At 40.7% G+C, this 18,601-nt stretch overlaps 2 protein-coding genes across 4 annotated transcripts in view; both read right to left on the bottom strand.

The window, feature by feature from the left end:
• Positions 1-18,601, bottom strand: part of LOC127440017 (NAD-dependent malic enzyme, mitochondrial-like) — a 714,514-nt gene that overhangs the window by 314,557 nt on the left and 381,356 nt on the right. The gene's annotated exons all lie outside the window — the stretch shown is intronic.
• Positions 1-18,601, bottom strand: part of LOC127440002 (netrin receptor UNC5C-like) — a 232,031-nt gene that overhangs the window by 38,102 nt on the left and 175,328 nt on the right. Inside the window, exon 8 of the mRNA XM_051696358.1 lies at positions 1,640-1,831. Within this exon, the coding sequence (XP_051552318.1) occupies positions 1,640-1,831 (192 nt within the window). The remainder of the gene's footprint in view (positions 1-1,639; positions 1,832-18,601) is intronic.

Here is an 18,601-nt window from a genome sequence, read left to right on the forward strand (position 1 = left end):
GTGGGAGGCACCTTTTACTGCCCGGTCCTGATCTTTCAGCTCCCCCAGTCTTGCTACCCTTGATGGCGGAGCGGCCAGGGGGTATTCGGTGATCCCCCAGGTGGATAAGGTGCGTGTGCGGTGCACTTATGTCCGGAGAGCGCTGCCACCTGGCGCGGGCGCCCGAAACTCCCGTCCAGGGCCTGTAGGTTTATGTCGTCCCTGACGGCTAAGGCCTACATTGCCGCTGGACAAGCCACCTCTGCCCTGCACACCATGGCTCTCCTGCAAGTACACCAAGCCAAGGCGCTAAAAGAACTGCACGAGGATAGTTCAGTCCCGGGATTGATGCAGGAACTGCGCTCGGCAACCGACCTCGCTCTCCGGGTGACGAAGGTCACGGCGCGGTCTCTCGGGCAGGCAATGTCCACCCTGGTGGTACAGGAGCGCCACCTTTGGTTCAACTTGGTCGAGATGGGAGATGCAGAGTCAGCTGATTTGGAGTCGATTCGGTTGAGCTCAGGTAGGCCTGTTTGCTTCCCGGGAATCCTCCCACTGCCCGCTTTGGTACGCCCTGACCGAGGCACCTCTTGGTATAGACCAGTTGGCACACAGCTTGCCCCCTGGACTACGCAAGTATGCGTTTCCCCCAGTGAGCCTACTTGCACAGACCCTGTGCAAGGTCAGGGAGGACAGGGAGCAGGTCATCCTAGTAGCACCCTCCTGATGGAGGGAACGAGATGTTGTGTCCCTCTTGCCACAATGCTGAACTACCTACTGAAATGGCTGGGACCTTATCTTGGCTCCTCAGCACAAAACCTGAATGAGTGGTTGCATACCTGCTCCTTTTATACCCGTATGTCCGGGGAGTGGCATGCAAATTCCACTCGCCAATTCTCTTTGGCCTTTAAAAAAAAAAAAATCAGAGGTGTTTCGGGCTCCCAAGAGTGACCCCTAGTGTCACTACATCGACACAACGTCTCGTTCCCTCCATCAGGGAACGGAGGTTACGAAAGTAACCATGACGTTTTTTCTGTGTGAACAAAACAACCAAAATGAAATAAATGGGACACATTTATTGATTTCTTTTGTGATTTAATTATTTAATCTTTGATCTCCCAAAGAAATTTAATATTATTTATTTTTATATTTAATTATTTAATTTTGAGATATTTGGCCCTCTGTGCTAAAATAGTGAAATTAGGTTCAACTGAGCAGAGCTGAAAATAAACATTTTCTGTTTCCAAATCTTTTTTAAAACATTTAAAATTTTGAGTTAATATTGTATAAATCAGTGTTCATTAATTTCAGCAATTTTTGGTTGTCACACTTTTTACTCCAGTTAATATTTCTCAGGGTAGGTTTATTTTTAAAAGCAAATATCTGCATTGCCAGGGTTAGCCCAGGAAAACGTGTATGGGGTATACTCTATGGGGTAAGTTGTCAAATACAGTAAGTTGTCTTGTTTGATATCATTAGGCCAAATTACATTGTGTATATATCTGCCATTTTCTTCTGTAAAATATTGGCATCAGCCATTAAAAAAAAAAAAAAAATCCACATTGATCGACCACTAGTCTGAACCAACTCCAGTAATTGCATTTATTTATGCAGCTAGTGCAGAACTAAAATGCATCAACATAAACATTTATTGACTCACCTGAGCGTGCCTGTTTGATGTTAACTGGCTGAAATCCTCCATTGAGCACCGACGAGTCGATGATGTCAGAGTGAAAGCGCCGATGCGTCTTGCGGTACACCAGCAAGGCCACGATAGCAGAGACGACCAGACACATGACAATCGCCATGACGATGCCCACATACAGCGCCACCTCATCTCCACCTGGCGCAGCTGCACAACACACAAATGCACAGGCAGTATGTTCAGTAATACTAGCTTACTGCATATTATGCACTGTATACTGTCAAACTTTAGGCATTAAGTATTGATAAACATTTCAAACAGTTATATGCCACATTGTTTTCAAATGACCTCATCACCTTGCATGCGAGTGGCATCCAGTTATTATTTTGGAAATATGTATGGGTTGTTTCGCATTTGTGACCCAATTTTGTGTAAAAATGATGTAACTTTTGCACAGCATGTGCACTGTACTATCAAGTCTCTTTAAAGCAGATTAGTTCACTTTCTAGCCATCCTGGTAATGCACATAGGAGCAATTTTCTATGAAGGCAATAGGCATACAAGTTCAACTCTACTTCAGTGGGAAAAGACCAAAATCTCCAAGACTGTCTGTCAACATAACGTTTCAATACAATACATTTTAAACAATCTTTAAAATCTGACAGCAATGGTATCATAAATGTAGCTTCTTTAGTTCAAATCACACAAAAAAACTGCCTTTTTCAGGCTGGTCCAGCAAATGCACATGTTCTAAGCAAAGACCTTGTTCAGACAGTCAGCAAAAATCTGTTTTTATTATTTTATTTTTTGCCTGACTCAAATCGGTTTAGTATTTGTAGACTGAACAGGAAACGTGTGGTATCCCAGGTGCGTATGACTTTCTTTCTTCAGCAGAACACATTTGAAGAAAAATAGAAAAATATCTCAGCTCAGTAGGTCCTTAAAATGCAAGTGGATGGTATTCTGACTTTTGAAGCTCCAAAAATCACAGATAGTCAGCATAAATGTCATCCATACGACTCCAGCGGTTAAATTAATATCTTCAAAAGTGATACGATCACTTTTGGTGTGATAAATATCAATATTTAAGTACTTTTTAACTATAAAGCCTCGCTTCCGTTCAGCAGCGGTATGCGTGTGTGACAATCATGTTGGCATGTGAGACACGCAAGAACTGATGCACATGTGACACAGCTGGAAGAGCAGCGCTGTTTACAACTGAGTAGGATCAAAGTTATAATCGTATTAAATTATTAGTTTTAATTCGTTTTTATTTCTATTTCATTTTCAATTTTTCACTCCAATTTTTCACTCCAAGTTTTGTTTGTCAATTTTGTTGGTTTTAGTTTAGTTTTAACTTTGTTTGTTAGTTCTTTGTAAGTTTTTGTTTAGTTTTTCAGTACATTTAGTTTTTATTTTAGTTTTAGTTTTTATACAGTACTGTGCAAAAGTCTTAGGCACTTAAGATGCTCCACAAAAGCATTTGTCTTAAGATGGTTATTTATATCTTCAGCTTTAGTGTGTCAATAGGAAATATAAAATATTAGACTCCCAAACATGACTTTTGCAAATAGAAAAGATTAGAAGAACAGGGAGCCCTGCAACAGATGTCATGGCCCCCACAAAGCCCCCCACTGAACATTGTGTCAGTCTGGGATTACATAAAGAGACAGAAGCAATTGAGACAGCCTAAATAGATAGAAGAACTGTGGAGAATTCTCCAAGAAGCTTGAACATCCTATCTGCCAACAACCAAGAAAAACTGTGTCCAGGTGTAACTAGGAGAATTGGTGCTGTTTTGAAGGCAAAGGTGGTCACACTGAATATTGATTTAGCTTTATGTTTACTGGACTTTGTATGACATTAAGTGATAAATTAAAACTATTTATGCCATTATTTTTGAAGAAATCCTCACTATGCAACATTTTTCGCAAGTGCCTAAAACTTTTGCACAGTACTGTATAAGGGGTAAATGGAAAATGGTAAAACATGCATTCGTGTAATGAGTAATTTATTTAACTTAACCACAAAGTCCTCTTTAATGCACTGGACATGAGAAAGTAACTCTTGCCACAACTCTGAAAACTGAACTTCAAACAAAACTCTTTACAGTACAATACCAAATGAAATGTAAAACAAATCACAGATTGACAAATTACCTTCAGAATGAGTGAAAAGACTGTGTGTGTGCCTGTGTGTGTATGTATCATATGTATGTTGATATGTGAGTGTGTGTGTGGGAAAGAGAGAGAGAGAGAGAGATACAGAATAAAATTACTGGACATTGTTATATTGTTTCTGTTCTCTTTGTTTTAACCTCATGCTTTGACAACACAATGAACAGTCATGCCAATAAAGGTACATTTACTGGATGTTGCGGACATCTTTAGACCTGCTGTTCCCAAACTTTTTTTATACTATGGCACCCTTTTAAAATCAGCTGGCTGTGCTCAAATGACGCGCGGGTACAGAATTGAGTCAGTACTTGGTACTGCCTGTACTTTTAACATCAGTTGCAATTAAAATATTAAACTGAGGCACCCCTAGCCAGTAGTGGCGGCATCCCAGGGTGTGTTCCTGCTCTGTTGCTAATGCAATAATGTCTATTATTGCCGTCTTGTGTCATCTTCATGTTATGGTAATGGCGGGTTTAAAGGTTTAAAAACATACCGGAACAAAAACGAAAATTATTTGTATTTTATTTTAATTATGCTATTTTTTTTATTATTATTTCAGTTTACGAAAATGTTTTTTTTTTCATTTAGTTTCCTAAATGCCTTCGTTTTCGTTTTAGTTTACGATAATAACCTTGAGTAAAAGGAACGCTGTACAGAAGTTTCGTTGGTTTTGGTTTAGGTCTGTATTTGTATCCGTTTCTTTACTCAAAATTGTGCGTTTGTGTGCTTATCCTGGATGTTTCAACTGAGAGGAGAATGTGAGACTGCATCCGTAAAATGCCAATGCAAATGTGTCACACGAGAGACCGTGTGAACTTTGCCCTAAAACTTACCGGAAGCGATGGTTTATAACATACTTAAATATTGATCTTTTTAGCACAAAAAGCGATCGTATTGCTTTGGAAGACATTAATTTAACCCCTGGAGTTGTATCGATGACGTTTATGCTGACTTTCTATGATCTTTGGAGCTTCAAATGTCTGATCACCATCCACTCAGTAAGGACCTACTGAGCTAAGATATTTTCTATTTTTCTTCAAATGTGTTCTGGTGAAGAAACAAAGTCATACACACCTGGGATATCATGAGGGTAAGTAAATGATGAGAGAATTTTCATTTTTGGGTGAACCATCCCTTTAATGTCCAATTAAAAAGCACAATAAAAATCATTGCAATATATCATCAGCAAAATGATCGTGATTATCTCGTGAAGTTTTTGAGATATCGCCCAACCCTAGATGTCAGACTATATGCCACCGGTTCCTATTTTTATGCTGTCTGTGACAAATTTGTTCAGAATTGGATACTGTCCTACAAATGGTCTCTCTCGTCCTTATATTGTCTCTGGTGCAACAAACTGCAGAAATAGTAGAGTAGTATGTTAGTATGCTATTCCAAAGAATGACACATCATCATAGATCCTCTTGGGGTCAGAGGCCATGTCTTAGAAAAGCCTTTAAAACAATGACATTAATGGCAAGATGTCAATACCCCTATGTCAATCATTAGAGCGAGTTTTTGCAAAACAAGAGGGAAAATAAGACAGACAACAGCAGGAAGACAGAAAAACACCCTGAAAAAATAGAAATAGACAAAAATAGTGCAGGAGGAGGAGAATCCATAATAATACACTGGCTTTTAATTTAATGAGGCTATAAATTATTACATGCCCTATTGCTCATATTCCTGGAAATCAGACAGCGGTAAAACAATACTGACATGTTCATCCGACCTCTTTTCCTGCTGATTCTCAAATGTGTTTGTGTGTGTATGTGTGTACCAATTGTGAGTTTGTGAATGTGTGTGTGTGTGTGTGTGCAGATTAAATGGGGATCAGGGCTGAATGAAACTGCAGTTCTGGAACATCAATGTGAGGAGCAGCCAAAATCGTCACAATTTCTGAAGTTCAAAGTGTGTGTGTGTGTGTGTGTGTGTGTGTGTAAGCATGCCCAAATCCCTACTTATGTAACTATTGGCTGTGTAAAGCAGACGCAGGAGCTCATCACTCATTAATATCAGTGAGACAGTAATGAAGGCCTTTGGTATAAAAACAGACAGTCCAAACTCATGCCATTGGTTTTGCCAATGTTGCTGTGTCAGGAATCTCAGATAAACAGAGCCACAGTGTTTACAATTTTCAGAGAAACTCACAGATGACTTACTTCTGACTATCTCTGCATATTAAGCTTGGATAGGAGAACATATTTTAACATCAGAGAATTACACATTTTAGACTAGACTTGAACTGTGAATGGGATTGCCACTTTTGAAGTAGTAAAATACAGGACACACTCTGGTGCTGATGCTGCTGGCTGACATTTACAGAGGGTCCCTTACCCATAGTAAGCAAAATTTCCAACAGATATCTAGGTTAAATTAACAATCTTCAATGATTACGCTGTTGCGCCATCAGACCAGCTTAAATACGAGACAAAACTCGTTCATTATTGATTCGATATAGGACGCATCATTTCATCTTTAAATACGGGCTGATCCTGTATTTTACGGGACGGGTGGCAACCCTAACTGTGAATTTTAATTTAAGATCCTTTACACACTTAACTCCCATTAGTTGGCCTAACAGTAACCCACCTTACCAGAAGTGGGTGCCAAAGTGATGTAAAAATACTCGTGACCATGTTAAAGCCGAAGTGTGCAATTTCTGCACCATTAGCGCCACTGAACGGAATTGCAAAAATAAACATTGTTTTCAAAAAGCCTATTTGAATACACTCCAATTCTGCTGTTGATCGAACAAACAGATAGTCCTGCCCCCAACTCATGTCACTGGTTGAGTCAGTGTGGTTGTGTCAAGCTGGATGGGTCACTCAAAACAAAGAGCTATTTTTATAGTGCCATAGAGACAAGGTGTTCGCAGTTTTCGAGAAAATTAACCTACAAATGGCTTACTTGTTGTCTGGGCATATTAAGCTGGGATAGGTGAAAGTTACAAGTTAAATACAGCTGTTTGTGGTTAACACAGTTATTGCCAAATAACAATTTAATTTTGACATTTTCTGCAGAAAATGTGAGTTGTCCATGCTAAATTAACCGCAATGATGCTAGGCTAGGTGGTTCAACGACATTGCTATGGAGTCACTAAGGTGTTGTGAGTGATTATTTGCGTATTGCTATGAGTTTTCAAGACAGTTGGTATAGTGTTCTGGGTGGTTGCTAAGGCATTCCCTTTTTTTTTTTTTTTTATTTATTTATTCCCCCCCCCTTTACACACAATTTGGAATGGCCAATTCCCAATGCGCTTTTAAGTCCTTGTGGTCGCGTAGTGATTCGCCTCAATCCGGGTGGCAGAAGACGAATCCCAGCTGCCTCTGTGTCTGAGACCGCCAACCCACGTATCTTATGCACATAGCTTGTTGAGCGTGTTGCCACGGAGACATAGTGCGTGTGGAGGCTTCACGCCATCCACCGCGGCATCCACGCTCAACTCACCACGCACCCCACTGAGAACGAACCACGTTATAGCGACCACGAGGAGGTTACCCCATGTGACTCTACCCTCCCTAGCAACCAGGCCAGTTTGGTTGCTTAGGAGACCTGGCTGGAGTCACTCAGCACACCCTGGGATTCGAGCTAGTGAACTCCAGGGGTGGTAGCCAGCATCTTTTACCACTGAGCTATTCATTAAGGAAGTTTTATTAAATACATTAAATGCATAAAATTAAATACTGAAATTTGTTTAACAAATTCACCCTCCTGAAAGTCATTGTATAATTTGCACATTTTTACCTTCCTTGTAAAAGAGCTACTTGTAATATGTAAACAGTGTTATGTAGATTACTTCTGAAATGTAATCCATTACTAAGTCAAATAGTCAAATACAGGGACATGTCCCTATCAACTTTGAGATAAATCAGAAATGTCCGACCAACATTTGAGCAATTTTATCACACAGAAAATACTTTGTTTATACTATGTTTTTATTTGAATTTTAACAACAATTTAAATGTCCTTAGTATAATTATTCATGTGTAAATTATTGTCCTACTTAAGCGGCGCATAATCCTGTTACTTTTATCAGTGCTGTTCAGGATGCACCAATCACAGTAGTTTGTAAGATTTAAAAATAATAATTTTCTGGAGATTTACACGGGCGGATTTCCATTGGTATTTTACGTCCAATCCTTGAAATTAAAAGATATAAACAAGCATACTTTTCATGTAAAAATTGTTTCCTGTCAAAATGTCAAAAATGTTCTGAGTTTTGCATGCAGCCCAATGGAGGATTCTGCTTTTTTGGCCAGTAAGCACCCTCTTGAGAAAGACAACTTAAAATTTGAATGATGGTGCCAGAGGTTCAGGATTTTAAGATGCTGGTAAAAATTATCATTAAATGTTTTATTTTACACATTGGAGAAGAGTGTAAATTTATAACTAATTTAGATACAAAGAGTCTTTGTTGCTATGACTAGGGGCGTAGCAACCGATGCTGAAAAGTTGAGTAAGTGATTTTATTGCACTAAAGCCATGTTAACACACATATTGTTTATATCTTGTGGCTATATGTCTGAAACAGTGAGTATTTTAATGTTTATGGCTTGGCCTATTCACTTCCAGTGCCTCACTTTTTTGTAATCCAGATTACATGTAGTCTATTACTACCCAACACTATGTAAATCTATAATAAAGTGATAAATAATGACAGTACATATGTATTGTCAATGTGTCATCCGATATTGATATTGAAAAGATTTTAGAAAGGCTTCATTACATACAATGATAACCTAAAAAAATTTGTAAATGTGCACTTTGGCTAATGGTTAACATTATCCAAAAGCCTGCACAGCATTGGTGACGTCAACCAGAAAGTAAAGTCGTATCAGAAAAGGAGCAAGTTATTACATTTTGATGAATATATATATATATATATATATATATATATATAAATTTACCCTTTGGGTTAATGTTTACTGATTAATCATGCACAATAATACCAGAAACATAGATGAAATAGTAGGGTCAATTTTGATTTCATGTTAACCTTAGAGTTTAAGTTTGTATATACAGACACATGCATGTTTAAATATGCATTTGTGTGTGAGAGAGAAAGGTTGTGTCTATGCAGGAGCACGCTTGAATTATAAACACTATTGATTGTATTCGGGAAGTGATTAGAGTGGCAGTACAGTGTGCAGAGGCCGAAGGGGGCTAATGACAAGTAAATTATGACAGAATTTTCAGTTTGGGGTTAACTATTCCATTAAAGTATCATAAAAGATTCCATGGTAACACTTTACAATAAGGTTCCATTTGTTAACATTAGTTAGCAACATTAGTTAACATGAACAAACAATGAACAATACTTGTACAACATTTATTAATATAGTTAATGTTAATTTCAACATAATAAATATTTTTTAAATCAAAATTGTATTTTTTGAATATTAGTTGATGTATATGAACTAACATGAACAAACAGTGAAAAACTGCATTTTTACAAACTAACATTAACCAAGTTTATTAAATGCTGTAAAAAATATTGTCCATTGTAAGTGCATGATACCTAATGCTAATGTTAACAGATGTGACGTTATTGTGAAATGTTACCTATTAGTCCATAGACTTGTGCTATTTCACATAAAAATACAAATAAATAATTTAACAAAATAATATAACTAGTTTCAAATACTGCTCCCATCTCTCACTGATTGGATAAACAGATAGACCCGCCCCAAACTCACACCATTGGTTGTCTTAAACAAACAGGCTGCAATTCCGTTTCGTTCCACTAGTGGCGCCACAATTACAAATTTTACCTTTAATCTTTCAAGTGCAAAAACAAAGTTCTTAGTGTCTCCTAGACCTTAAAACTAATATCTTCAGATGCCTCACATAGAAAAAGCTTTGAATTTGTTGTAATCAATGTGTTACATTCAGGAAAAGACACAAAACCAATGGGTTAGCAGAATGCTCCTTTGTCAGAGGCGATCAGCTACCACTTTCTGTCTGGTGACTGCATCAGGATCCAGATTCTGCGGCTGCATCATAGGGTCCATGACCATAGGCCGGTTTAGGCTGTCCTCTGTAGCTGAAGGTGCGGGCACTCTTCGAAGGCAGCTGGCATGCCAGCGGGACCCGTTAGCTAGCTCAAACATGACCGGCTCTAGCTTCCGTTTGACCTGGAGGGGCTCGGACAGTAAAAAGCCCAGTTTATTGCTGCGGTGAGGCCGAGCATGATGCTTGCCGTCATACCTGGCTCTCATGTCGCGCTGGTGCTGATGAATTTGTGCACAGGTTGAAGTGTTCACTGGGTGCTGACAAGGTGGGCACAGACTCAATGGTAGTTCCAGTTCTCTGCCGAGCATAAGACTGGTGGGGGACACCCCTGTAGTGGCATGTTGGGTGGTGCAATAATGCAAGAGGGTCTGGGAGAGAGCCGCCTTAAAGGAAACCTTGGGCAAGGTGTGTGCACATGCCATTTTTCAGACTTTGATTCAATTTTTCCACACACACACACATTAGCTTGGGGATGGTAGTAGGCAGTACGTATATGGGCTATTCCCTTGGCTGCCAGGTAGGATGAAAACTGGAACTGGAAATGAACTGCGGCTCATTGTCTGTGGTAATTACCTGTGGGACCCCCCACCAGGAAACGAGCTGCTCCAGAAAATCAATTATTGCAGAGGCTGTAACTGAGCCCATAGGCATGACCTCAGGCCACTTCGAGTGGAGGTCAAACACCACAACTAGGAACCGCTGATGGTGGGGAACAGAGGTGAGTTCCCCAGAGATGTCCATCTGGAGATGCTCCCATGGCTTGAAGGGCCAATCAACGGGTTGCATGGGTGGCAGGGCTGGAGTTCCTGTTTTGCCACTAAGCAGACAAGGTGTGCAGTCACGCACAAGAGCTTCTAGCTCTCTATCAATCCCTGACCACCAAACCAAGTCTCTGCATCTCTGCTTCAGTTTGACCACCCCCACATGACCCTCGTGTGCCATTGTGAGAACCTGCCCCCTAAGGGACAGAGGAACGACTGCTCGGTGCCCCCCACGCAATGCATGACTCACCCTAGCATATCAGTTCTGTCTTAACTCATGAGTAGGGTGCCAGTTCAGGGCTCACCCGAGCTGGCCAGCCTTCCTGAATGTAGGTGCTGAGGGTGATGAAGAGTGGGTCTGCTGCAGACTCCCGCTGAAGCTCTTCAAGAGACACTGTGGCCTGTAGGGGCTCATACAAGAGCTGCACAAGGTCGCTTTCCATGTCTGACTCCGGCTGCATGGCTGTGCCGGTTGAGTCCGCAACTGACCGTGACAGTAAATTCGCCACCACGTTGTCTATGCCGGGGGTGAAATGCAGCTGGTAGTTGTACTGATTCAGCCTGTTAGCCCATTGGTGGAGCCGGAGTGGCTTGTGGCCAGTTCCTGCAGTGGACATGAGGGCTGTGAGTGCCTGGTGGTCTGTTCTGAGTTTAAAGGATTGTCCATATAAGTACATGTGCCAGCGCTCACATGCCCAAATGCATACCAGCACTTCCCTCCCTCCCACTGAGTACTTCTGCTTAGCAGGACTCAAAGCCCGTGAAGCGAAAGCAATAGGCCTTTCAATGCCACCATACAGCTGTGACAGGACTGCTCCAACTGCTACTGCTGAGGCATTGCATGTCACCAGGGTGGGACTGGAGAGATCAAAATGAGCTAGTGTTGGTGGTGACGTGAGAAGTTTCTTGAGCTGTTAAACAGTGCACTCGCACTCCGCTGTCCATACCCAGGGGGCGTCATGTTTGAGCAGCTGTTGTAGGGGGCAGTGATTGCAGAATACTGAGGTAAGAACCTGAGAAAGTAAGCAGTTATACCGAGGAAGAATGCAAGCTTTCCAGCTGAGGCTGGCACTGGGAGGTTTAGGATGGCCTCTACATTGGACTGCAGTGGTGTGATGCCCGAGCTGGACGCCTGAAGACCCACAAAGTCTATTGCTGGGGCTGAAAACACAAATTTTTCTGCATTCAGCGTCAGATTGTGTCTGGACAGAGCTATGAACACCCATCTCAGCATTCATCATGAGTGGCCATGTCCTTGCCGTGTACAACTATATCATCTAAGTACACAGCCGTGCCCGGGAGCCCTGCTAGAACAGTGGTCACGATCTTCTGAAAACAGCTAGGTGCTGAACTCAGGCCAAACGGAATCCTCTTGAAACGGACAACCCTCATGTGAGTCACGAACACAGTCAGGTTTCTGCTTTCTTTGTGCAGGGGTATCTGCATGTAACCTTGCTTAAAATCCAGCTTTGTGAACACTGAGGAGCTGTGGAAAAGTGTTGTGAGCTTCTCAATTGTATTTGAGTGGGTATTTGTCTGGCACCACTGCCTTATTGGGTCCCTGAAGGTCGACGTACAGACGTATGCCACCTGACCTCTTTTGCACAATCACAAGATTTGAGACCCATGGGGAGGCATCAATGGGCTCAATGAGGTCTGCTGTCATCCCCTGTAGTTCGGCAGTGACCTTGTCAGGCATGATGAGGGGCACCCTGCGTAGTGGCTGAATGACGGGTGGCACATCCGGGTTAAGCAGAGGTTTGTGGGCGAAAGCAGAAAGGCAGCCTAAACCACCGAAGACAGTAGGAAACTGTGTCTGCCATGGAGAGTCCACCTGAAGGATAGATGCTCCGCTGTTGTCATACAGCGAAAACCCCAGGCTGATGAACAGGTCTAAACCCAGGATATTGGCATCGTGCTGTGTGACAAAGAATGGGAACTCTACAAGACATTTCTGCCCAAATTATACTGGCAGCTTAACTACTCCAGTCACTCCAATGCTGGCTTGGCCATAATCACAGAGCTTCAGAGGCGATGGGTGTAATGCAACGTCCGAGAAAGATTTCTTGTAGGTGGCCATATTAAGCAATGACATTTTAGCTCCTGCGTCAAGGAACAGCAGAATGCAACAGCATTTCAGCTGTACACCACATGTAGTAAATGTGACTGAGTGAGGATGACTGTGTGGATTACTGCTGGTGAGGGCTGTAATGTGTTATGTGAGCCTGAGCTGAGCTTTGACCTGCACCACCTTGCAAAGTGGTTAGGCTTATCGCACTGCCTACACATTTGGCTGATAGCTGGGCAGTCTGAGACCTGTCAGCATGATGAGTGGACCCACAGTTGCCATACCTCAGTCTTTGTTGACCCAACTGAGGCTGAATTTGCTGGATGATTACACCCGCAGGCTGGGGCCCCTCATCAGTGACTGCTTTTGCATGTACAGTGGTGACATCAGAGCTTGTTTTAGCTGCATTATTCTCTGCTATTTTAGCTGCACACTGTGTAGCTTCTTCAACTTGGAGCACCAGAGTGAGAGCCCTATCCAGAGTAAGTTTATCATCTTCAATAAGCAGTCTCTCTCTGACTCGTGTGCTGTTTGTTTTTTCAATAAGTTGATCTCGAATTAATTAGTCACGGAGAGCACCAAATTTGCATGGCTCAGCAACAAACTGGCTGGTTGACTCACCCGACCGTTGGCATCTTTGTCTGAAAGTTAAATGTTTCAGCAGCACGCTATGAGTCTTTTGAAAATGTCCCTTTAGTCGCGCAACAGCGTCTGCGTATGTATTTGTGGTTCTCAGCGTCTGGAAGATCCATATTCCCTCCGCTCCGAGACAATGTAGGAGAAGTGCGCAGTTTCTCTCATTCGGGACATCATCCAAGCCCGTGGCAACGAGATTCATCTGAAATTACACATACCAGCGCTCCCACGGCAAGACAGGTTCACCAGCGTGGAGCAGAAATGGCTCGGGAGGAGGTAGAGATAAAGCCATCCTCATCACCAAATGTTACGTTCAGGAAAATACGCAAAACCAAAGGTTTAGCAGAAAGCTCCTTTTACTTAACAAAAACTTCAATAACTCACAAATTACGGTGCAACTGTGAAGCATGCGCACCAACATTACTTTGTCAGTATCATAACAAAAGATGTAGAACTGGTTAACAACCGCAACACAATGTGCTTGGTAACGGCCTTGTTAAACAGTGCCAGCACAACATTTCCTGTTCATTTCTGTAGTCTGACACTAATGTGAACAGTGTTCTGAGTTTAATCTAAAGAAATCTCTCTCTCTCTCTCTCTCTCTCTGTCCCTCTTAAACTCTCGCCATCATATGCCTCGAGTCATTCAACTAATTTCCCATGAGAAACACTCATACAAACACTAACACAAGCTTTGATGATAAAAGTGCCAAGCTACTAAATGCAGCCATTAAAATGTATCTGGAAGATTAAACTGTGTCTTTGAACATGAGCGAGAGCAAAAGAGAGGGAGCACAGGCGCGGGTGTAGAGGAGGGGGGCCCGACCAGGGAGAGAATGTTTAATAAATAACACAGAGTCAGGAGAAAAGAGATAACATTGTGCCCTCACACAGTCTGTATCAAGGGTGTCTAGAGTCATTTCTAGATCTTGTTAACAGTTCTACTGTTATTTCGCCGAATGGTGAAACAAACACATTTAAAAATTGAACTAGAGCTAAAATAAAGCATTAAGACAGAAACATACTGACACAAATCTGCAAATGCAGATGTATGTGGCCCCACTGCACATATTTGATGTGCGCTTGTAGCAGCAACAAACCCCAAAACTCAAGGGGGCGATAGAGTTACCTTCAAATGTCTGCAACATTAAGCCGGATATGTTATTATTCAAGTAGTTAGCCATAAACATGCCAACAGTGTAACTAGCTTTAACTTAACAAGCTTAGCAAGATTCTCTTCAAACTGTTAGTCTGCCATGAAAGAAAACTGACTGTAGAAGATGACAATTGATGTTTAATGCTCTCTCTTCTGACATAAATCATATGGTGTGATCAAATCATGAATTTAAATGATTGTAAATGAAAAATATAATTTAGTTAGTAGCGCGCTACTCTTAGTTTGGTTGCATTGGTGCTAAAAAGCGTACTGTGTTGGTCAGTTAGTAAAAAAGAGAGAAAGTAATATGAAATTGCAAAATGGGTCTATTCTTTCAGATTAAAAATCACTTGAATGCACATCAGATCAGAATTACGACTTCAGACATCATAAGTACGAACTTCCCAGGAGGATATGAACCCAGCAATAATCCAACAATGCATTAAATTGAGCTTATGTAGAAAAAAGTGTTTGCTTTCATGTACTTACGTGTTGCAAGTTAGTTCAAAAGTAACCAACGTCGGGGAAGCAACACTTTTCAAAAAAGTAGTAGCTACAAACGTTGTACACGTAAACATTGACCACATTTACATGCACTTTAGAAAATGGTTTATTCATTTACTCATGTAAATGAGAATGCAGATTTCCTCATGTGATTAAAGGAATATTTTGGGTTCAATACAAGTTAAGCTCAATCGACAGCATTTGTGGCATAATATTGATTACCACAAAAATGTATTTCGACTTGTCTCTCCTTTTCTTTCTTTCTTTATATATATACTGTATATACATATATACAGAATCAACTTTAACCCCCATTATTTCCCCCTCCCCACCCTGTCCCTCAACAAGCATCCCTGTGGTCAAAGCCTAAATTACACAATGCACACATATAAACAAAAACAAAACAAAATATCTGAGATAATCAAAAATATAAAAATCAAAGACAAAAGAAATACACAAAGAACAGAATCCACAATTACTACCACAATTTTGTCTCTCTTCACATAGTCCTCACTGAGCGCCTTCCAGAAAGGACAAATACCTGTCCCATTTCTTAGCATACGCATCCAATCTGCCAAGCAGCTTATATGACATCTTTTCAAATGCTGCCACCCTGCCCAATTTGGTGAACCACTCTTGAAATGAGGGAGCCCCAACTGACTTCCATCCTCTAAGAATTATCTGTCTGTCAATCATTACACTAGTTTGGACCCAGCTTTTTGTATATTTGTCACTTATAATATACATAGTCTGTGGCAGAATGAAATTTGAGTATCTAAAACCTCACAGATACAATTCTGGACTCTTACCCAGAATTCTTGAATCTTAGCACAAAACCATAGATCATGGCCCATGTCTCCATCCTCCAACTAACATCTCTAGCAGGTAAGTGTGTCTTTTAAACCAAGCCTAAACAATCTAGAGGGAGTCCAGTAGAACTTATGCAAAATCGTAAACTGAATAAGGCGTACCCTTGCATTCCTAGAAATAGTTTTCTTTTTTTCTTTTTTATTCTTTCCCACTCCCCATTCTCCAATACCAAGTTAAAATCTCTTTCCCATAACCTCTTATGAGCTGTTAAGGCCCCGTAACCAAGACTCTGAATCAACAAGGAATAATACACTGACACTTCATGTACCTTTCCAAAGGCTGTGAGCACCATACAGAGGGTGTCTGCAGATTTAGGGGGCTGTGTACTACACCAAAAATAGTACAAAGTAGATGGCGCAACTGTAAATACCTGAAACATTGAGACCTAGAAATCCCAAATTGCTGTGTTATATTTTCAAATGATCTCAAAGCTCCATTTTCATAAAGGCCACAAAGTGTAGCAACACCCCTCTCGATCCATTCTTTCCAGCAAAAGGGAGACTTGTTAATACACAATTTGAGGAAACATTTAGGTATCAAAATTGAACATACAGGAAACCTTTGTCCATACTGAATGTAAGTGTGAAACAATGGGATGCACATTTACTTCTCTAGGCAATTTGATAGAAAGAATTTGCAATGGTGAGATTGGGGCAAGGACTGCTTGTTCAATGTAGTACCAGGGAGGGGCTTTCTCAGGTGGAAGAGACCAATGGGCCAGGTATCTGAGACTAAAAGCATAGTAATAAAACAAAATTTTGGGGAGGCCTAAACCTACTTTGTCAATAGGTCTATGTAACTTACTGAAATGCAACCAAGGTCATTTACCATTTCAAATAAAAGACTTAGATATCCTATCAAATTGTTCAGAATAAGAAAGAGGAACTTCTAGAGGGAGAGACTGTAGTAGATAATTGAATTTGGGGATACAATTCATTTTTATAACACTGACCTTCCCTGCCATAGACAAATGTAATGAAGCCCACCTGTCAACATTGCACAAGTACATTTTCATTAATGGGTCAAAATGAACTAACTAAATCTCTCAAATTTGCTGGAAATAAAATACCTAATGCCTTGCTTGGGCCATTGAAAGATGCCAGGTTGGAAAGCTGTGGCAGGGCAATATGCTGTCAGAGCAAGAGCTTCTGATTTAGACCAATTCACCCTGTATCCTGAAAATTTGGAGAAAGAATTAATCATATTATGGAGGCTAGGCATAGATCTACTAGGGTCTGAGACAAATAATAATATATCATCTGTGTAAACTAGAAGTTTATGCATCACACCTCCTACTACAATGCCAGGAAAATCACCCTCTTTTCTTATTGCTGCTGCTAATGGTTCACGGCAAGACAGAACAATAAAGGGGAGAGAGGACAGCCTTGCTGGGATCCCCTATCAAGAGAAAAAAAAATCTGAAATTAATCCATTAATTTGCACTGCCGCTAATGGTTGTTTATAGAGTAACTTAACCCACCCAATAAAAGTGTTCCTAAACCCGTAAATTTACAAAATCTTAAAAAGATACTCCCATTCAACCGTATCAAACTCCTTCTCAGCATCAAGTGAGATGGTAGCGATCGGGGTCTGATCATTCACTACTGACCACAAAATATTTAATAAACATCTAATACTAACAGAAGAACTATGACCATGAATAAACCCCACTTGATCTATTTGTATAATAGATGTAATTACTCTACTTAATTGATTAGCCTGAATTTTATAAAAAAAAAAAATTCACATCTAACTGGATCAGGGATATTGGATGATAACTTTTACACTCATTTGGGTCTTTATCTTTAAGAATAAGACTGATCAGGGCTTGCATCATGGTTGGCAGTAGTTCAGCTTTCTTTAATGACATAAGTGAAGCCAGTTCTGTGACATAAGATCTAAAAAATTCTGCGGCAAAACCATTTGGCCCCGGTGCCTTACCTGTAGGCAAGTCTTTAATTACCTCAACAAGCTCCTCCAAAGTAATATCTGAGTCAAGAAAGTGTTTTTGATAACTCGTCAATTTAGGGAGTTCTAATGGCTCTACGAAGTTGCTAATATCCTTAGCGGTAGACGTGGAACTATAAAGATCAAAACAGAATTCTTTAAAGGCTTTATTAATATCTGTGGCAGAAGTAAATATTTTGCCTCCAGAAGACTTCTCTGATTTATGTATCTGGCAAGAGATTTCCTTGCTTTGTCCCCTGACTCAGTATGTCTGTCTTGCCCTGAATAACCAAAACTCTACCTTCTGTGACAAAATAGTATTGTACCTATACTTTAGCTGAGTCAACGCTCTAAGACCATTGGATGACATTAGGCGCTTCAGCTCTGTTTCAGCACTTTTAATGCTCTTTTCCAATTCTATGAATTCCTGTGCTTTGATATTTTTAATAAATGAGGAATACTGTATGATCTGCCCCCAAAGAACTGCCTTAAGCGCCTCCCATTCTACGCCCACAGAGGACCAATTGTTTTCTACATAAATATTGACTTCTGTCTTTAACTTTTGTTGAAATGCTGGTTCCTGTAGAAGGGATGTATTAAAGTGCCATCTATATGATTTGCTTTTCTCTATATGTGGCAACATCTCTAAACACACCAAAGCATGATCTGAAACTAAACCATTCCCAATTGTGCAGTCAGTGGCAGATGGAATAAGTGACTTAGATATACTGCAAAAACAAAATACTGTACATTCTAGAGTAAATCTTATGAACTGATGAAAAAAGGTGTAGTCTCTCCCAGATGGATTCAAGAGACTCCAAATGTCTGTAAGAACAAGATTTTT

The sequence above is a fragment of the Myxocyprinus asiaticus genome, chromosome 4, assembly GCF_019703515.2.
Source record: "Myxocyprinus asiaticus isolate MX2 ecotype Aquarium Trade chromosome 4, UBuf_Myxa_2, whole genome shotgun sequence".
NCBI lineage: Eukaryota > Metazoa > Chordata > Actinopteri > Cypriniformes > Catostomidae > Myxocyprinus > Myxocyprinus asiaticus.